The sequence below is a fragment of the Hyperoodon ampullatus genome (genome assembly GCF_949752795.1).
Source record: "Hyperoodon ampullatus genome assembly, chromosome: 16".
NCBI lineage: Eukaryota > Metazoa > Chordata > Mammalia > Artiodactyla > Ziphiidae > Hyperoodon > Hyperoodon ampullatus.
Genome location: NC_136929.1, coordinates 27,806,713 through 27,829,452, shown reverse-complemented (window position 1 = coordinate 27,829,452; position 22,740 = coordinate 27,806,713). Strand labels below are relative to the sequence as shown.

General features: G+C 33.6%; 1 protein-coding gene across 2 annotated transcripts in view; it reads right to left on the bottom strand.

Annotated features, from left to right (window-relative positions):
- MYCBP2 (MYC binding protein 2) overlaps window positions 1-22,740 on the bottom strand; it is a 266,872-nt gene that overhangs the window by 117,054 nt on the left and 127,078 nt on the right. Inside the window, exons 28-39 of one of the 2 annotated variants that reach the window (XM_079721660.1) lie at window positions 22,289-22,423; window positions 20,850-20,933; window positions 19,570-19,666; window positions 16,086-16,278; window positions 15,285-15,559; window positions 13,734-13,955; window positions 9,855-10,046; window positions 7,538-7,744; window positions 6,540-6,671; window positions 4,737-4,915; window positions 1,717-1,859; window positions 161-261 (exon numbers count right to left, since the gene is read on the bottom strand). In XM_079721660.1, coding sequence (XP_079577786.1) covers window positions 161-261; window positions 1,717-1,859; window positions 4,737-4,915; window positions 6,540-6,671; window positions 7,538-7,744; window positions 9,855-10,046; window positions 13,734-13,955; window positions 15,285-15,559; window positions 16,086-16,278; window positions 19,570-19,666; window positions 20,850-20,933; window positions 22,289-22,423 — 1,960 coding nt within the window. The remainder of the gene's footprint in view (window positions 1-160; window positions 262-1,716; window positions 1,860-4,736; window positions 4,916-6,539; window positions 6,672-7,537; window positions 7,745-9,854; window positions 10,047-13,733; window positions 13,956-15,284; window positions 15,560-16,085; window positions 16,279-19,569; window positions 19,667-20,849; window positions 20,934-22,288; window positions 22,424-22,740) is intronic. The other variant, XM_079721659.1, reaches the window with a different exon arrangement.

Below are 22,740 nucleotides of genomic sequence, written 5' to 3'. Positions count from 1 at the left end.
AGTTATTTAACTAATAACTTCTACCATTTACATGTCTACCTGCTTGTTACCTGTAACCCAGATGCCTCAAATATTAAAGTATTTTTAAAGGAAAGATATAAAGTCTAAATAAAATTATATTTACAAAAAAGATTCAAAGTTAGAGAATTAAATCACACACCTTGGGAATAGCAGCAGCTACTGGTCCTATGTAGGCTATAATAAGGGGAAGCAGCATGGAAAACAGACTGGAAGAGCTAAGCAGTTCTGGAATGTCATCAGCTAAAAAAGGCATTAAAACTATAGTTAGAAGGTAATTTCATTGTAATGTATATATGCTGTACTAAGCCTGTATTCTAGTCTCTTGAGTAAAATTATAGTTGACATTGATTGAGTGCTTATAAAGGACCTGGCACTACTCTAAGGGCTTTACATACATTATCTCAATTAATCCTTACAATAAGGTACTTTTATTATCGCCCCTTTTAGAAGTGGAAACCAAGGCACACAGTGTTTAAGTATATTATCCAAAATCATACACCTGTAAAATGACAGAGCCAGAATTAGAACTTAGGGTAACAGTCATGATTTTAAACCACTAATCTTGGTGCAATACATAGCTATATTTCTGTCATTAGGCAAACTACGTAATCTTTGTGTGCAGGTTACTCATCTGTAAAACAGGATAACAATACTTCCCTCACTGGATGTTGTGATGATTCAGTGAGTTAATACATGTAAAATGCTTAGAACAATGCCTGCATATATTAAGTACTCCAAAAATGTTTGCTGTTATTAGCTATATTGCCTTCTATTTTTTCCAAGGAAAAAACACTTTGCTGATGGACATTTTAATTATTTCTCCATGAACATGGTGCTGGGAAGATACGTTGAATCTACGTTATGAAGACCTTTATATTGAAGGCCAATTATTTCCAAATACTTGTTTCTAGATCTGCTGTTACATCAGAGTAGGCTGGGCAATAGTTTCTTAGTTCAGCCTAAACCCCTAGTTTGGATGGACCAAATATTCTTTATTTTCAGCAAGCTTCTCAAGTGATTCTGATGTGCAACTACATTTAGGAACAAATGTTATAGCTAACAGTAATGTTTTTGTAAATGTAACTCTGCTGCCAGTGTGGAAGATGACTAGATAACTAGATGGGGAGTGGGGGAAAGGTGGCAGGGAGATTATTAGGATGTTATCAACCCATGAAAAGAGGACATGTGATCGAACCATGGCAACTTGAACTATGGGAGAACAGATAGAGAGGAGAATACAAACTGGAGAGCTTCCAGTGGAAGAATTCACAGAACTCAAATGAGACAAGTGAATCTGGGGAGATGTTTGGGATTACCCAGACCTTTGGATGAATGGTGATACTATTGCTAGAAATAGAACACACAGAAAGAAAAACAGGTCTAAAGGAGAAAACAAAATGTTTTTTTGACTACTGAAAGAAGCAAAGACTCAGTTTAACCAAGAGTTTTTCTCTTAATGGGCTAACTAAGAAAACTACAGTATAAAATCATTACTTCTGAACATTCTAAAAAATTCTGCATTAGTGTATGGAGAGTATGGCTGATCCCAAATTAATGTACGTATATGTGTAGATCTATAATGAATAAAACCCTCTGGGATTCTACAAGATGGTTCTTCTTCAGTAGCTCTGTGCATAAGTTGGGGAATAAAGAATCTAAAATATGACTATTAAGGAAGTAAAAGAGAAGTCTTACCATCCACGGCAAGAGCTCTGTGCAAGAGGTCTTTTGCAGCTCGAACAACAGTGCTTACCACAGAGAGAGCTCTGCTACAGTTTTTATCTTCTTCATTGGCTTTACTCAGAAGTTGAGATTGTAAATCTCCATCGAATTCACTCCTATAAAATGAGTAACACATGAGATCATTTTACATGGTGGGTAAAACACGACCTAACTCTAGGAATCATTTCTGGATCACAGCTCATTTAAGTTAAGAAAGTTAAAGTTAAAAAAAGTAAATATAGAGCTATATAGTTTTAAGGAGTAATAGGGCTTCAAAGAAAAATAAAGCCAGATAAGGGCACAAAGTTATTTTAAATAAGATCATGATAGAACTGCTATTTAAACAAAGGCCTGAATTGTGTTAAAAAAGATCTGAGCTGAGAGAAGAGTATTCAGGCAAAAAGAACAGATAAAGGTTCAGACAGGAACAAGATGGGTGAGTTCCTTGAACTGGAATGAAAGGAGAAAGAGTGTGTGTGACTAGAATGAAAGGAGACAGTGAAGGGTGACAGGTGGGCAAGGTAAATAGGAGTCAGATCACACGAGGTTTAAACACCACAGTAAAGACTTTACATTTTATCCTGGAATGGGAAGGGGAAGCTATGAGGGGAATGTGAGCAAGGGCGGAACTTGATACGATTTACGTTTCTCTAAGGTCACTCTGGCTGTGCGGTGGAGGACAGACTGCAGGAGAGCAGCAGTGAAAGGAGGGAGACTTGTTTGGAAGCTGTTTCCTCTAAGATCCAGTTATCCAGGTAGCTGCCCAGGTCGGCGTGATGGTTTGGGCTAGACTGTTAATTATGGGAGCGGTAGAAAAGGTCAGATGTAGGACATTTTAAAAGTACGGCTGCCCCATAAAAAGAAAGGAAATTGAGCTATTTGTAATGAGGTGGATAGACCTAGAGTCTGTCATACAGAGTGAAGTAAGTCAGAAAGAGAAAGACAAATACCGTATGCTAACACATATATATGGAATTTAAGAAAAAAAAAGGTCATGAAGAACCTAGGGGTAAAACAGGAATAAAGACACAGACCTACTGAGAATGGACTTGAGGATATGGGGAGGGGGAAGGGTAAGCTGTGACAAAGCGAAAGAGAGGCATGGACATATATACACTACCAAACGTAAGGTAGATAGCTAGTGGGAAGCAGCCGCAGAGCACAGGGAGATCAGCTCGGTGCTTTGTGACTGCCTGGAGGGGTGGGATAGGGAGGGTGGAAGGGAGGGAGACGCAAGAGGGAAGGGATATGGGAACAGATGTATATGTATAACTGGTTCACTTTGTTATAAAGCAGAAACTAATAAAAAATAATAATAAAAGTACGGCTGCCAAGGCTTACTGACGTAAAGTGTGAGGGAAAGAGGGATGTCAAGAATGCCCCCAAGGTGTTTGCTGTACCTGTACCTGTGGGTGGGGAGGAGGACTGTGGACGAGTATCACTAAGACGTCTATTAGCCAACCATAAGGAGGACGTGTGTGTAGTACAGTGGCTAAAGGTAGGTCATCTGGAGTCCAATTTCCTGCCTACAAACCCCAGGACCATAATTTACTATGAGTGAGACTTCAGGCAGGTTGTTGAGCCGCTCCAGGCCTCAGTTCCCTCATCTGTGAAGGAGGGATAGGAACCTGCCCACCTCACAGGGGTTCCTGTGAGGACTGACTAAGACAAGGAATGCCCTCAGAGCACCGCGTGGCATAAAGGAAGTGCTCAGTACACAGGAACTCTCATCATCATCTCCATTACTGTCACTCAGATGAAGATATCAGAGGGACCTGGATATTCATTCCAGGGCTCAGAGGAGATGGAAGCTAGAGATATAAACTTGGGAGCCATCAGAGTAGCATGGTTTTAATGGTCAAGTGATTTTAATCTTTTAAAACTTAATTAAAATTTAAAGCTGAAGATATTTAAACCTTGGTGGAAAATATCAAAATATCAAAAACACTGTATTTTGTGTAAGATATAAAGTCTGGACAGCAGATGCTTTTAAGGGGCTCTCCAGCTTTTCGAAACATGTAACTCTTCTTTTGTGCCTGATATGGCTTCCAATCTACATTTTGAGAAAGCCAACAATATACTGTTTACTGTGGGACTATGTAACAGAAAAGGCTTTTCATTAGGGTAAAAAGATTAGAAAGCTTTTGTATCTCAGCAGCAATATGCCACTATGTAGCTATTTAATGCCTACTATTTCTATTCTATTTTACATAGAGAAAGAAAGCAGATCATCTACATCTAGGGAAAAACATTTTGTGCCTAGGCAGTATCCTCTTGACTGTTTACGAAGGAAACAGAGGAAGCAGTAAGCCTCTGAAGGTGATATGCAACTTCAGTGATTTGATGTCAAGTCAAGTTGAGGACCAATGTGGTGAATGGTACTCACTACTACCTACGATTCCAGCTAAGTTGCTGAAAGAAAAATTCAGACTCAGTGAGAAATGTATGTTTAAAAGTGTTTTTTTTAACTCAAAATTGTTGTAATTCTTTGTTTTCCACTGTTTACCTAAGGAATGGCTTTAGTTAAAAATATTAGAAACATCTCATTATATATTCTAGGGCTCCAAGGACTAGATTCACAGACACCAAAATATTTTGCAGACTGGATAACTGGTTCAAGGTAACAACAATACTTTGGTAGAGATGATTTGATCATTGACTTTTGGTATTTAAAAAAAAAATGAATAAATTCCATTAAAATTAGAAAATGCAGACCACAAAACTATGTAAGTGACAACACATATGCCCAAGCACATATGCCCAGTACAAAAACATTTCAAAGATATTAAAGAAATAATGACAAAGAACATTTTAAAGTAAACACTGAATTTACATATGAAAATGAGATCTTTTTATACAAATCAGCAAGTGCAATGAAGATAACACTGTATAATTCAATTATCACTGCCCATTGAGCGTTTTGTACCTTGGTAGTAAATTGCACATGTTCTACCACTGTAGAATAGCTCCCTGATCTCTATACACACACCTACCTGTAGTAGAGGATCTGTGGAATCTGTCCTCTGGTTTGATTTGTACCATTACTACTCAAGCTGCACGTGCTGAATGTAAACGTCACGCCATCAGGGCACTGAACCGTGGTCATTCCTCCATCTCCGTTTGCTGTGCGGCTTCCATAGTTCCTCAAGCGCACAGCATATTTAACATTTTCCTTCACGATAAAGATGTAAGGCATGTTTATATTTATTCATAATGTACAGAGGATATATAAAACGAGCTCTAGTAGCAAACTGGGCAAATACAGTTGAGCCTTGAGCATCACAGGTTTCAACTGCCTGGGTTTACTTATACGGGATTTTTTCCAACAGTAGGTATTACGGTACTACCCGACCGGAGGTTGGATGAATCCACACATGCAGAACCAGTATAGGGAGGTATAAAAAGGGCTGACTATTACTTGGATTTTCCACTGTGAGGAGGGTCAGCATCCCTAAACCCCACGTTGTTCCGGGGTCCACTGTATAATGAATTTGTTATATTTATAGACAATTTGGTTAAATGAGTTTTTTTTAACGAATCAAACAGGGTGATAACTAACACTTATTGATGTTTATTAGTTAACAGAAACTGTCCTGAGTACTTTCTGTAATTTACTTTAATTAATTTAATCCTTAAAATGGCCTCATAAGGTAAGTGCCATTATTATCCCTATTTTACAGATGAGGACTCTGCGGCACAGAGAAGTTAAGTAACTTGCCCAAAGTCACAAAGCTAGTAAGTGATGAAACTAGGATTTAAATACAGGCAGTGGGATTCTAGTTCCTGCCTCTAGTTCTTAATCACATTGTAAAAAATATTAGCCATAATAAAAGACTTTAAATACATGAATTAATATTTTCCTTTGATGAGTTTAACTTTTGAAACAGTTTTAAATATGGGAAATAATAATGGTGAATCCATTATATTTTTATTTTAAGAGAGACATTCAGAGACAGAAACAGACAGGCAGACAGACATGGAAAAAAAATATCCGTATGAAAAAGTTCTCCAAAACAAGATTCACTGTATATAGAAAATGTGAGACATAGATACTGGCACCTAATGATCCATGACATAAACTTCATAACGATGGGTTTCTTTTTGTTTGTTTTTTGGTATCGTTTATGCTTTTGATAAAGTAACTGATGAACTTACCTCATCCAAAGTTCTGCTGTATAATAAAAATTATTATAGTTGGATTCAGAATTACTCTATTAATTATTACTTTAATGTTAAGTAAAATTTGTTTTGCTAAGTAGTTATTTTCTGCGAGACAGTCAAGTTATATAAAATAATAATAACTTTAATAGTTATTTAATACGATCTGTTAAGACCACTGGCTCTTTACATGAGTTTTGGCACAACAGGAGAAGAAAAACAGGAACTAATATTTATTGAGTTTCTAATATATTGTGCTAGACATTGAGGCAAGTACCTTATTCCATTCCTTAGTTTAATCTGAACAACACTACAATGGAGGTATTATCCTTCCCAATGTACAAATCAGCCTCAGAGTGGGCAAATGATGACATATCCAATGTCTTAGAGCTAATATTTGGAAGAGCAGGTATCTGAAGCTAGGTTTGTTTGACTCCAGAACTTATGGATACTTTCTACTATACCAGACTTGAAGAGATCTTTTGCAAAAATAGAATATAATACAGTACAGTATCAGGAATACAGTTGGTACTCTAGAAACATTTAAAGGACCACATATAGGAATACTTTTCACTATTTTTTAAGTAAACTCATAATAATACATCCTATTTACAAAAGAAACATACTGTTAAAATTACCTTTAAAGGAACAACTTTGTCAAGTCTGATTTCAGCTATATCACTGGGTGAATCATCTGTGGTATAAGTTCCTTTGACTAATTCTAGAGATGTCCATCTGTGAGAATGAGTTGAATCCCCTGCATGTTCACTCTAATTAAAACAAAACAAAACCCACATGCTCTTAATTTCATTAAATGAACAATTTTGACTTATCAATGATTGTTTTTAAGAGTTTATTTCCTTGCATATAAAATTATCCATTAGCATTTATCCATATGTACTAAAGAAAACATTTTTGGTCCTCTAGAACCATTCATTTGTATCTGATTTCCTGAGGCATCTACAAATTATATCATATAAATAGGCTTTTTCATCTGTCTTAAAATGATTCCCCCTTCTTCATAAGGATGCTATATCTAATTATAGAGCCTAATGAAGTAAGGAAATAATTCAAATTAATTGCTCAAAAGAAGCAAAATACAGATATAATGTTATTTACCAGCAAATGATTTATATGCTACCTGTCTCATTTTAATAAAACTTTGTAAAACTCAGGCACTTTAAAAAATTTATAGTGGAAACAGCAAGATACTGCTAATTCAGTCAGCACCCCTATCTTTACTAAGAATCATCCACTGGCACTCTGACAAAATTGCTTAATCACTGATATGGGTAAAAATACCAGTCTGAATATTGTTCTTGTTTTCTGAAATACTAAAATAGCAAAAAAAATTACTCAAGATTTATAGTCAGAGGCTTAGCTGTATAATTTCTAGTTTTTTCATTGAAAATCCTCCCAGGATGTGCAAAAAACATGAGGCAGGAGCTATCCAAAATGGCACTTGAGCGATCATGTAGAATCGCTCCCTTTCAATTTCTCTAACGTTGTCCATCTATGACTAATCTGCTAAGCCCTCAAGGATGTGGACCACTGTACTGTACTGTATATTATAATGATGATATGTCCTGACACACAATCCACACAGCAAGAGGAACACTGTAAGAGTGGTACTCACATCATCAACCAACACCTCTAATTCATATTCATGAATTCCACCTCCTCCATAGACAGAAAAACCAACCACAACTATTCCAGGTTTGTCTACTGAAAAACAGATTGCATCTGGGGACCCATTCCCAGTGTTCCAACTTCTCCCCTGACTTGTCTTTGTGAATCGGTTAGCACTGGCTTTAACGGAGTGGAGAGAATTAAGCCCATCAACCTGTGAACAACGAAAGCAACTACATCAGTAGTCTGGACCTGAGCATTACTAACATACCTTTAACAAAACTATCCGAAGGTTTCTAGGAAGTTCAGTAAATTAACCTACCTTTAACAAGAGGGTTTAAAACTTCCTAAAGGTACATTCCAATAAGAGATTAACGAAGAATAAAACCAGATTTTATTACTCTACATTCACAAATCAGTATCATGTGACAGTATATTTTTTAGTCATATTAAACTATACTTTTCACTTAATTTATGTCAGAACTATAAACTTGTAAGTTATCACAGTCATAACATATGCATGAATTATCATTCACTTTGCAAAGAGATACCAAAAATTTCATCAATATTTTATAGACCAATAGTTTTCAAACTATGCTACACATAGAACACTAGGAATGCTGGACAGATGGATATTCAAGAAAGAGGCAGACTCAAGGTTCCCCTCTTCAGTCAGGCCATCCTTCCTCTTATCTGTGAGTTTTCAAGCTAAGACATCATTACAGAAAATGTTCTGTGCCCTAAGTCTGAGTATCGCTAATGTATACTATGATAACTTGGCAGTCAATATGTGAAAATACACACACACACACTTGTACAACATCATTAATTACAGGCTTTGATTAGAGAGGATCAGAGCACTTATTTTGGTTTGAAACTATCTTTTTAATTATAGAGCCTGCTTCTTATCTAAGTTGGCTGCAGAAGTCTGAAAGACCTACAAGAGTTAAAAATTGAAGTTTATGATTCTAGCAAGAATGACAAACTCCTCTGAGGAAAAAAAAAATGTGGATATCTAAGACAGGACCTTTAGAAACTCCCAAGGTTGTATATTAGGCACTTGCAATTTGGGGCATTCCTTTTCATTAGAAAAGTAAGTTCACAGGGGATTACTACATAGCAAATTTCTGACGGGGACTGAGGCCTTATAAACTTTCTCCTCCACGGTCTAGTACAAGAGGGAAGCATATTATAGGCTGAATGAATAAGTGAAAAAGAAAATTAAAATGTTCTGACCAGGGCTTCACCTCCTAGGCCAGGGTGAGATACTAAAATCTGTTCAGGTATGTGTAATCATTTAGAAATCCTAAAGGCTAAACTCTCACTATGAATCAGTAATGAGTGTAGACTTAATGGATTAACTGAGAATAGATTCTGAAATAAATCTGTTTAAGTGAGTAAAAGCAAAGACTAGGACTTATAAAAGTAAAATAGACGTTCCTTTGCAAGAAACGAGAGACCTGGGGTCAATCAGTACATCCTGGTTATTAAACATTCATTTGAATGATATAAGATATTTCACAATATGGCATGATTTTCAAAACCAATCTACCATCTACTTTTTCAGGAAAAAAATAGAAACATTCACCAAATTCAGTCAAAACATTTAGATAAATTATAAAACAGAGTGAGCAGGGCAGTGAACTGGTGAAAAATAATTACTTTACAAAAATGTAAAGGCACTTTAAAATGTTTCAAAGTGGTTTCCTTAAACATACTAATATTTGATCCTTTTAAAACTCTGTAATAACAGCTGTACAACAATGTGGATGTACTTGATGCCACTGAACTATACACATAAACATGATTAGAATGATAAATTTTTTGTTACCTAATTTACTACAATTAAAGAAAAACCTTTGTGATATTGGTGAGATAAAAATTATTATTCCCATTTTACATCTGTGTTTGTCTAGGGTCAATCAAGTTGGCAGAGCTAAGGTCTGAACCTTTTTACCTTTTCCACGCCGCATATTCATTAGTAGTCCTACTTCTATTTCTCATTACCCAGCAGTGAGAACTAGTTTTGCTTTTATTGGTGCATGGTGGGGGGTTGTGCAATGGGGCAGTTGAGGGGAAAATGTATGCTTTGTATTACTGCAACATCCTGGGTAAACTGGTGAGAGAGAGGAAGCAAAGAAGAGCAGAGAAGAGGTATAAGGAAGGGAGAGAAAAAAACAAAAAACAAAACCCCCAAAACAGCCTAGCTTCAATGTTTTTTCTTAACAAAAGTCAGTTTCTACAAAGCCAAAATATATGAAAAAAGAAACAATGTGGAGAGTTTAATCATGTGCTCATTATCCAATATCAAAAAATAACATTACTTCAGATCCCAGGGCTGATGCTGTCAGTTCGCTGACAATACTGGCCAGTAATCCACAAGTGTTGGAGACCAGGTGGGAGGAGAAGAGCTCGTTTTCTCTCCTCAGGCTGTTCCTGACTGGGAGCACGACAATAACCAGCATTTTCTCCAGAACTTCACGGAAGCTTGTCATCCCTGAGATATTCTCTTCATTCTATGATACATGAAAATAAAACGTTCTAAGATATTGCTTTGTTTTCCTTCACATGAATACTCAATTGCAAAATCTTGTCTTTCTAGATGACACCTTTAAAATTCAGACTTGAGTCTATGTCTATGTATCTATCCAGTTGTATGTGGAGTCACTATATCTACTTTTCCCACAGAAGTTCTTTTTTAAGTTATCAGTCTCTGGGCATCATAAAAGTACCACACATTTACAAGGTATTTGTGTTTTTATTAACCTAGGGTCATTTTCACCTACCTTCTTATTTAACTTTTCAGTAAGAATCATATATGACAGAAAAAAACTCTTCCTATTTAAAAAGCTATTTCTATAGGACAAAATTCCAAACTGAGATAATTATTTCTGGTATGAAATAATTTAATGATTTCTGATTTAAAGATAAAGCAACTGAGAAATAGTCTATACAAATCTGTTTTCTAATAAAATTCTTTCTGTACATGCATGTAACAAAAATATGGAGTTGTTCAATAAATACTTCTGTGCAGCTTTACAATTCCTATTGTACTTGATTTCAGAAGTGAAGATAAGAAATTCCAACCTCTACTACCAATGAAAAACTTTCAAAATAAGAAACTACAGAGTCCCATTAAAGACCAGTGGGAAAATACTTTTTTTTCCAGGAAAAAAAAGGGGAAAAGATGAATAATTTAATTGATATCCAGCATGAACACTCTTTATCTCTTTTACCATCCTCAATATCTTTTAGCTCACTGTGAACAGAGAACAAGATGCATTCAGTTTCATCAGAGGGCCAGTCGTGACCAATGACCCTTTCAGCTGTCCTGTGGACTAGGGAATCAAACAATTTGGGACCTAGTTCCAGTTTTTTCATAGTGCCTCAACCTCATCTGTAAAATTGGGGGAACCATTTGCTATGAGTACGTTATCAAAAAACACTTTGTTGCCCCTGAGCAAGCAAGTTCTTCCATAATACTTACATTCCATATTGCATTACAAGATATCGCAGGTTCAACAGATTTCATAAAGTCATAAAAATCTCGAGGTGGAAAATGGTCTTAAATCATTCTCCCCAAGACAAACCAAATATATAAATGAGTGTACTTTCAATCCATTAGAAAAAATTAAGTAACTTTTCAGTTAAAATCATCATGAGCGTTATTATGAATCACTCTCAACAATGTGTACAATTTCTCATATTTTCTTAATGTCCAATCTTAGGCTGAAAATACAGTTACTTAGAGATAATCTTCAATCTTTAAGTTATTTCTACTATCTTTGAATAAAATTTCCATAACATTTACGTCAGTATCCTATGTAATTAGTCTTCCTGGCTTTAAAATAATCAATTCTTGATTCTGTTAAAATTACAATTCTTCTATCCTTTACATCACTTTCATTCTCCAAAAACTTTACTTTTTGGAACATCTCAGAAAATTAGCTTTGGACGAAACTTAATCCCCAAGTGTACTCCATAATCAGTAATCTAGAAGGGCTTTCTTTGGGGGATGGGGCATAGGGGTGTGTGTGGAGTGCATTTATCCAGTTACGCCCACTTAAGTTTCTAACTAGTAATTAAAAGATTAATACGAGAAGCTTCCCATAAAATCTTAAACATGGAATCAAGAGTGCCAATATGTTTTAGTTAAAGGGCCAAAATATATATATACATATATATATATGTATATATATATATATACATATATATATATATGTATATATATATATATATATATATATTAGCACATTACTGACACTAAAATTTTAGCAAAAGGAACTCTTATTCACTAGTGGTGGGGAATGCAAGCTGACATTAGCTTTCTGGAGGGCATTTTGGCAATTTTAGTGAAGTCTTAACGTGTTCTCCTTTGACTTAAGAATTTTCCACTCCTGAAGATTTATTCTGGAAAAATCTGTGTATACACATAAAAATGTAGTCAATGACATTTTCAGCTGCCTTGTTTAAAATACTGAAATATTGGGAAAATCTAAAAATATATATAGAGAAAGGACTGGTTGACTATATTATGCTACATCCAAATGGTAGAATTCTATATTATCCACTAAAAAGAGGGTAGAAGAATATATAATAACCAGGATATATCTTCACATAATGTTAATACAGACATGCAAATATGCAATTATTAATTTTAATAATTACCAAATGTTAGCAGTTCTCAAAAAATTTTTTTTTAATATTTTGAACTTTTACTACATTTTTAAGGAAAACATTGCAACACTAAAGGGAATTTAAAAAGAAAAACACAGATTATCCATAGCTTTATCACCTAAATATTATTTTTACTTCCAATATTCTCTTCCAAAATATGCAGGTTTTTGCATACATATTTTACATAGTTTGTCATCATAGTGTATATGTATACTTTGGTTTCTGACTTTTTATTTTAAAAACTTAAAAACATCTGCTTTGATATTAAATGTAAATGTAGTTATTTTTCACGGCTGGTAGAACCATATTCTATCAAGCTGATATATCCAAATTCAACTATTTCACTTAAACAAGGTTAGTAGGTTGCCTCACAGTCTCACCAGCACAGGAGCTTTATAAGAGAAAAAATTTATTTGTCCTAATTTTTTACAAATATATTGATACCTTGATAGAACTTTCACCCTCATTTAATTACTAGTAAGGCTGAAAATTTTCCCATGCTGCCTTACTCTCTAAATTCCCTCTTATATTTACTTTTATTATTTCTACTGGGATACTACAAAGGTATTATATTAACTGCAAATTTTCTTCCCTTTCTGCTATTGTCCTGTTTTGTTTCTGTATGTCATTGAAATTTTTCTCATAATTTTTCTGTTTCTTCAGTCAACAGAAAATTGCTACTGTACACTAATTGGGATAACTGTTCTATTTTCTACTCTTTTTTTTTTTTGCTTTAATTTTAAAGATTACTTCTCATCAAACTTGTTAGTAATTATATATGGTTTTCATGTGTATTTTTCTCCACAATGCTTTCTAATAAACCAGAAGCACTTACTAAACAATGTTTCCTATGACTATTGTTTTATAATACTTATCTTAACATACCAAAATGTTACAGAAAAAAATGTTTTAAAAATTATTTATTTCCCGGGGCTTCCCTGGTGGCGCTGTGGTTCAGAGTCTGCCTGCCGATGCAGGGGACACGGGTTCGTACCCCGGTCCGGGAAGATCCCACATGCCGCGGAGCGGCTGGGCCCATGAGCCGTGGCCGCTGAGCCTGCGCGTCCAGAGACTGTGCTCCGCAACGGGAGAGGCCACAATAGTGAGAGGCCCGCGTACCGCAAAAAAAAAAAAAAAAAAAAAAAAAAAAAAAATTTATTTCCCTAAAATTCTGTCTTGGCAATCTAAAATACTATATTAGAATATAAAAGTGTGCTTATAGTATCTGCAATTTTTAAAATGGTTCAGCAAAAAACAAACGTACAGGAATTTATCTCATAACTCTATCAAGTTCTTTATGGGTTAGGGATCATTTAAAATGAAAAATTAGAGAAAAAAGATTGCTCATTTACAGGTAAACAGGTAAACAGAGAAAATTTTTTTTCTTAATTTTAACTCTTCTCGTAAAACTCATAATTATTTGGTAAATATACGTACTGATACAGAAGAATAAGCACCAAGCTAGGTATATCTCCATTTACAGTTTTATTGCTTCAATATAAAAGATATTTCAGAAAAAGACCTACCTGGCTGAGTTTTTCCATGTGTGCTACCAGAAGGGGAAAACGGTGAACCAGTGTTGAGTCATTCTCTGTGCTAACTTGTTTAACAATTGATCGTAGCAGTACTTCTCCATCATATGCAATAGGGAAGATAGAAGTCAGCTTAACAGAAGTGTGACACAGAGCTGACATCACAGCTGCAAGGAGCCGGCTACTTGATGTCTTGAAGTTTGCCTCTTGAATATCCTTTTAAAAACAAAAATATACACCTCACTAAAGAAATACTGTATCAATATAATCCAAATTTTTGGATATATAAAAGATAAACAACCTTTTAGTGATCTTTCCTATTTCATTCCTGATAATGGTATTTTGTGTTTTTTCCTTCTCTCTTATCTCTCAATCAGACTTCCTAGGAGTTTTAAAATTTTTGTTTTATTTTCAAAGAACCAACTTTTGACTTTGCTAATATTCTCTATTTTCTATTTCATTGATTTTGACTCTTGATTATTTTGATCCTTTCCTTATTACTTTCTTCTTACATTAGGTTTGATTTGCTCTTCTTCTGGCTTCTTAAGGTAGAAATTTAGATCACTGATTTTAAACTTTTCTTCTTTGCTAGTAGTATAAGCATTTAAAAATACAAATTTTTTCTCTAAGCAACACATTGGCTACTTCTCATAAATTCTGATATATTTTTATCTTCAGTGTGAAAAATTTCTAATTTCCTTTGGAATTCTTCTTTGATTCACTGGTTACTCAGAACTGTTGTCTATTTTCCAAATATTTGGTGTTTTCCTTGATATATTTTGCATTTAATTTTTAATTTACTTCTATTGTGGTCTGAAAACATTTTCTTTAAGATTCTAATCTTGTGAAATTTACTAAGACTTATTTTATGACCTAGCATGTAATATACCTTTGTGAACATAATATGTATACTTGAAACAAAAATGTATACTGAACTTGCACATTCTTTTCCATAAATGTCAGTTAGGCCAAAGTGGTGGATAGTGTTGTTCAAATCTTCTGTATTCCAACTGATATTTTTTGTCTAGTTGTTCTATTAATTACTGAAAGAGTTCTACGTTCTATTAATTACTGATAGTCACCAACTATCAACGTGAATTTGTCTACTTCTCCCTTTAGTTCTGCCAGTATTTTGCTCAGGGGTTTTGAAACTGATTTGGGGCATACACATTCATGAGGGTTGCAGTTTCCTCATGAGTAAATGAATGATGTTAGCATGCAAATTCATTCGCAGCTCTCTCTCCTGACAGTTTTGGAGATATGGGAGTGGCAGGGGCTACCATGAACTGTCCTTGCTCTCACTTATAGATTCAAAGAACAACCCAGCAGCTATACAACGTGCCTGTCAATTTTATAATTAAGAAATAATAAAGCAAACAGAAAAAGTTGTTTTAACTTTAATTATTTAAGTCACATATACCAAACTGATTTCTTAATTTACCTTTTATACAAGTTAAAAAGATTGAGGTAACTGAAATATATTTTCTTGAAAAGTATTAAGTAGCATAACATATTTTCAACTGACATTTTACAAACTTAAATTACCTGATCCAAACAATTCAGTAGATCACAAAGGCAAGCCCACTGTAAGGCAGGAGTCGGGTAGAAAGAATGAAAACAGGCAGTAAAGGTATTATGACACTCCTGAAGGACAGCTTCTAGGAGAGTCAAGGGTTGACTGAGATATCCTTGGGGATCATTATCCAACTTCACCATGCAGTGATCAACTCCTTCTGACAAAATTTTTCTTAGCAAAGTTCTGGTTTTTCCAATACATTCTGCTAATTTGCTAGTTTCTTCTACAACAGCTTTTCCTGCAGCTTTAAGAGAACAAAGCAGATTGCTAATTAAACAGAATAATAAATATGTATGAAAACATTCAATACAATTCAAGTAATTTCCTATATGGCTAAAAATCATATAAGTATTCATAACCTAGGAATGAAACAATATAGAGATTATGTGTGGTCCAAAATTATTTCTTTTTAAATAGGACTCTAAATGGGAAAAAAAAAAAAAAAACAAACCTGCACAGGTTTCAGCATTTAAGTCCAAATCAGTCGTTCAAAATATTTCTATCTGACAGAATCTGTTTATAACAACACCTTATTAGAGTACTTAACGTTAGTCTAACATGACTTTTTGTTATCAGAATGACATGTAATCTATTATATTCTTTATAAGTAAATATATAAGCATCACAGCAAGCCCAGTTTCTCCCCTCAATTCAGGAGCGGGATAAATAAAGGCAGCTGGGGATCTTAAACTTTTGGTAATCCCTATATAAACCTTCTCAATGTCTCAAAACATTTTTTCCTCAAAAGTCATTTAAAAAATGTATCATACCTGACACTGGGTAAATTTCACAGGTATAGACACGCAATAACCTCAGACAACAGGTACCCACAAAGCGTAGTCTTTCTAAATCTAGAAGTGTGGCTGTAAACTGGAATCCTTTTAATCCTCTTAGTTCTTCAACTCCTAAGACTAAGGTGGTCCAGCTCCAGTGAAGAATACTCAACAATGACTCAAAACATTCCTAATCCAGAATATGAAAAAATAGATAACAATTAGTTCAAATGGTACCATAGGTTGAATCAAATGGAAAGATGACATTCAACTTGAAAAGTTTACTTTGAAGTTTGTACTGAGTTTTGGTAGCCCAAATAATAGACATTCTATTAGTTCATTCATTACATTACCATTAGGAATATCTTTGAACAAAAAAGGTAAAGTAGTTAGGCATCTATAAAAACAACATTCTTCAATATTTACCTATTTAAAAATATATTTTTAAGTTAAAGAAGTTAAAAAACTTTTTAAGTTTTAAGTTGCTACCAACCTATCTAGTTTATCATATAAATAAAGTAAAAAAAGAAAAACACTTATAAACACTTATAAACATGTTTACTTGAAAGAAAAATTAAACCCTATATTGTCAATGTAGTATTATGTATATAAACTAAAAGTATTTTAAGCATTTTAATAATCTTTGAATATAATAAAGTATTCCAGTATTAGATATCAGTGACAATAACAAATAAGTTATTTTTTGTCTACATATTAAATTTTACAATACAAACTATAGCCAAATCTTGATAAACAAGTTAACAGAAGTTTAAAATTGACTAGAAAATACAAAAACACACTTATTTGGATCTTTAAAAATTCTAGAATATGAGTTTAGGGTGGTGAGCATCCCTTGCCATTCTAGTTGGCCTGTGGGTTTTATCATGCTTATGATGACAGATACTTGATGAATCTCAAAGTAAAGCACTTATTCCCTCATCTCCACCAAATATCAGTCCTCTGGTGTGGCAAAACCAAGAATAAAGGTTTGTACTTTAACATTGTAAAGAAATGAATGAGTAAGTTTCTTATACAAAGATTACAATTACCTAATGACCACAAAATCACTTAGACATAAATATAAAAGAATTACTACACACAGATAGAAGAGATCACTGAAAAAGACATAACAGAGGCAAAGATACTTATTTGGATCAAAAGATACCAAACTCATCTTAATACTAAAAGGATGCCAAGGTACCAAGGAGCCAAAGCTCTTAAAAGCCTCTTATTCAAAGCACACCCTCTGTTGGAAGATGAATTTTGACATGATATATCAAAATTTAAATGAGCCCACCTCCAGTAGAAATATTCACAGAAGTACGCAAGTATCAAAGACACATATGTACAGATATGGATATACAGTTGGTCCTCTGTATTCACAGGTTTTGCATCTGCAGATTCAACCAACCAGGGATCGAAAATATTCAGAAAAGAAAAAGTTCCAGAAAGTTCCAAAAAGCAAAACTTGAATCACTGCCAGCTATTTACATAGCATTTACATTGTATTAGGTATTATATATAAGCTGGAGATGATTTAAAGTACACAGGAGGATGAGTGTAGGTTATATGCAAGCACTGTGCTATTTTATATAATGGACTTGAGCATCCAGGAATTTTGGTATCTGAGGAATTGTGAGGAACCAATTCCTCCTCAAATACCAAGGGACAACTGTAATAGTGAAAAATGAGAAATAAACAGTCCTCTGGTAGGAATAGAACTGGATAAATTAGAGTACACCATTCTACGGAATACTAAGCAAACATTAAAAATATTCAGATAGAGCCAAATGTATTAACATGGAATATATCTGTAGCGTATTTGATGAAATTTTTATCATTAATCCAGAGAAAACCATAATTCGAAAAGATATATGTACCCCAATGTTCACAGCAGCCCTAGTGATGCTATTACAGATGAACGGATAAAGAAGGAATGGAATAGAATGGAATGGAATGGAAGGAAATATTACTCAGACATAAAAAAGAATGAAATAATGCCATTTGCAGCAACACGGATGGACCTAGAGATTACCATACTAACTGAAGTAAGTCAGACAGAGAAAGACAAATATCATATGATATTGCTTATATGTAGAATCTAAAAAAAAAAAAGGATACAAATGAACTTATATACAAAACAGAAACAGACCCATAGACATAGAAAACAAACTTACGGTTACCCAAAGGGAAAAGGGGAGAGGGATAAATTAGGAGTTTGGGATTAGCATATACACACTACTATATATAAAATAGATAACCAACAAAGACCTACTGTATAGCACAGGGAATATACTCAATATTTTGTAATAACCTGTAAGTGAAAAGAATCTAAAATATATATATATATATATATATATATATATATATATATATATATATATATATATATAAAACTGAATCACTTTGCTCTACATCTGAAACTAACACAGCATTGTAAATCAACTATAATTGAATTAAAAAAAAGAAAAGAAAAATCATGTCATTTGTGAAGTGTTTTACTACCACCTTTAAAAAAAAAGAAATTTTTAAAAAGTAATAGGCAGAACTTTAAGCATGATCAAAAACAAACAAGAAGACTGTATAGCATACAGTAAACAGAGACTAATAAATTTATGTACAAAAAATAGTCTGGAAGAATATACATCCGAATGGAAACAGCAGTTATATATGGTGATAAAAGGGTGATGGGAAAAGAACTTCAATGTAATTTTAGTATAGTTTTAACCCTATTCCCGCCAGGGATGTGTATTAGTTTTGTGGTTTAAAAAAAAAACTAAGAAAAAAAGGGGAAAAAAAGCATTCTCCCTATGCATTTTACTAACATGACAGACTATGAGCTACATTAATAAATCATATTCATATAGAGCCTTACAAATTAAATAGAATTTTTATATCCCTTAACTCAGAAATTCATAATGAGGCTATGATATAGTCGAGATAACCTTCCTAAGAGTCCTCAACTAACAAATGAAAGAGCAAGAATTTAACCCAGACTTCCTGAGCTGAAACACCATGGTGTTTCAATTATATCTTATTGGCTTTCCATTCTACACTGGTAACCCCAATGGCATCATGTCTTTAAATGTACGAAGGGGATGGTCAGGTAACTCAACCAAGTCCCTAGTTAGATATACAACCCTTCTACTTAATTCTTTAGCGTTAAAGTAACATTCTTGGTTAATATCACTCAACTTTTCCTTCACTTTCTAACTCCTTCAGCATATGTGTTCATACATAATTTATAAGAAAATTCACCATGTATTTCAGAAATAGCAAGGTATGTTAAAATCAGTCAACATCTCTATTTTCCATTATTTAAATGTGCATATTCTTTGGCCTGGGATGTCAAAGCTAATATAAACAAAGCTGAATTATAAAGCTATGCTAAGATAAACTCTTAGAAAAGTGGCTAAGTGCTAAACATCAAAACAAAACTCAGCACTGGACAGAAAAGCTGACATTTTAAAAAATGGCTTACCACTGAGACAGTTCTTGCAAAAGATCTCTTTAAAATATGTACAGGTTCACTGGTTTGCTGTTTGCCTTTTGAAGCACTGCCATCACTGGTTGGAAGTCTGAAGGTAGCATACACACATAAATTTATGTTGGAAAGTCCACAGACATTTTTCTTCTCAAATATACATTTTTGCAATGGCAAAACAAATTAAACATTTAAGCATTTTTGTTAGGCAAAATCCCAATATGGGGCTTTTTACAAACATTTTCCAATGCTAAGCAAAATTTTTAGCACATAAGTACCTCATCTTCTAAATCTCACCTTTGTAAGACTGGGTAGTAGAAACTCTCTTCTCTTACTAGACAATGTTATGGAACGTATGTTCTCTAGTAATGTTACTATTAAATGCTACCATTAAAGAGTTACTCAACCACTGTACCCAGGAGTAGTCCAAGCAACTTGCTATGTTCATAATACTACATATTACAAATACTGACTATAGCAGATTGTATAAAAACAAACAAAAATATACTCTTGGAAAAAGTGAGGTTATACCATCTAGATTCTTAAAGATATTAGTATAAAAGATATAGAAGACAGAGAATCACTGTTCTAAAGGTATTGCCTTTGATTTTTACTATTTAAAGACTGCCATTTTTTAGTGAGGGTTTATATCTATTTAAATTCTTTAATCTAAAAATTATTGCAGTAATCACCTAGATATAGATGGGCATACACATAGGCATTGTTCCCATATATGTCTCAATTACCATGAAGTAATTAAAATTCTTAAATAATGTTAAAATATAATAGTATTATCATATGAGCAAGTTATTGTTTGATATTTTAATTAAAGGTGGAAATTTTTCAGCAGTAAGGGATTTTCCAATTCATTCCATCACAAGATGAACAAGAAATATAAAACTGTAGAACAAATCAACCAGGCCTACATCTAAAATCCCCAACTAACACTCAGATTTCATTTCTCTAAGACAAATTCTATTAATTTAAAGTTTAAAACATTCTGAAATTGGTAAGAAAATCAATAGGTTTAAAAAATAAGTTATTAAAATACTGTTATAGGCATAATACAGATAATCTGAGTCATTAGAGATATTTTATTAAAATTAACTTGAGGTAAAAAAATGTTTAAAAATATACAAAACATAAATTAACTGTTTTTATTAAATGTAGCTAAATGCTTCGAATAATTTCTCCCTTATTAGGCCATATATTTTACAATGATCCTAGCTCATTATATTAAAGGAATAAACCATGTTAATTATAAATACGCTAAATACCTGTATAATAATTGAGGTATCTGACCAGCGTTAACATCTGTACCATTATTTGATTTCTTTGAACTCTTAAATTGGAAAACAACCCTAAGAAGGGAAAAAATAACAATGTAACCAAAAACACTATTCAAGATTCATGGAAGGAAATGAAAAGTTTAACAATCATGCTTTCAAATCTTACATTACTAAAGAGAGATTCATTCTTCAAGGACAAAAATACACGTAAAAAGACACTTCTGATTTTAATTCTAGCTCTGAATGCCTTAATGGGTTAAATGAAAGAGTTGAAACTGATTGGGAGCTCCTAGGTGAGTAGCTGCTATGCTCCCTCCCTCCTGGTTAAAACTCAACTTTAACCAGAACAATAAGCTTTTAACAAAGTATTTCAACTTACAGTTTAAAATCTGCTTAAATAGATATAACATAAACTTTAGCTTCAAAATGCTATGATAGTCCAAGGTTGAATGAACTGTATATGGGAATCATACAGGATCAAAGCAGTCTCCCCGGTTCTACCGTACAATCTTAGAGTAAGCTGAAAAGGATACGTTACAACAATAGACTTAATTTATCTTCAGCATTCTACTTGAACATTCAGGAACACAGAATTCACCTCATAAATCAGTCTGCTCTTTTTCTGGTCAGCTCTCTTATGAGCTGAATGAAACTATATGAAATATAAGATTACATAACTTCTACCCATTTCAAACAGTTTATGCTCAAGAATAATAAAGAATAAATTGAACTTCTCTTTCACATGAATCAGAGTACAGAGTATAGAGAAGGCTGGACTTAGAGTCAAGAAACTCCAGGTCCAGATTTGGTTCTGCCACACAGTAGCCATACAATTTGATGCAAATCATTTCACCTTTTGTCTCTCTATTCCCGAGTGTAAAAACGGGGCTAATAACCACTTCACAAAGTTACTGAGGGCATCAAACAAGATAATATAAATGAAAGTATTTTATAAACTGGGAAGTGCTCTATACTTGAAATTTAAACGGTAAATTTCCCTTTACATTTTATTAAAACTGTAGCATCTCATATCATTAAGGTTTTGCAATTTATAAAGTATTTTCATAAGCACTGTCAAATTTTATGGCATGTATATATTTCTTTTTCATGGTTTCCAAACTCCCTATCCTTGTCATTTTCCTCTGTATAATTTCTAATTTTGCAAACAAGCTTTTAAACAAGGTAACATCCAGAAATACACACAAATGCCAACTGACAAGAGCAAAGAATACCAGTTCTATTATCTCCACATTCTGTCTTACCTTAATTTGGCATGCGATTATACGAATTTAATTTTTAGCAGGTCATATTATGCTCTAGACCTACAAAGATTTTTTTACTCTACTAAAAGACCTCTGAGCTTTCAAAACAATATTCCACTAACAAAAATGGGAGTTGCTTAAGGAATACTTAAACATTCTGCTTACCCATCATCTGTGGTAATAGAAGCTTGTCCATGAGATCCACAGTCACTGCTGGGTCCTGACACTCGAGCCCAGGCTACATACCACCAGCCAGCTTGCAGGAGGACTGGTTCATCAAACATCATTGCATATTTTTCTCTAAGAGGAAAATTAACATATCAAAGACAATGCCTTTGTACTCCTCTGTTACATACATTTATTTTTTTAAATTCTTTATAAACAGAACATGAAATACACTGTATTATTATAAGATTCTTGTCAAACAACATTAAAAAACCTCTATTTTAAAAAGTTTGGACAAGAACACAAATAATAGTTACTGGTGCTACAGTGATGGCATTACATTTCTTCCTCCTCATCTTGAGTTCTAAAGCTTGCTTAAATGTTATAAAGTTTTCATACTAATATAAGACAATTTTTTTTAACTGTTGTTAAAAAAAACATTCCAGCTTTGT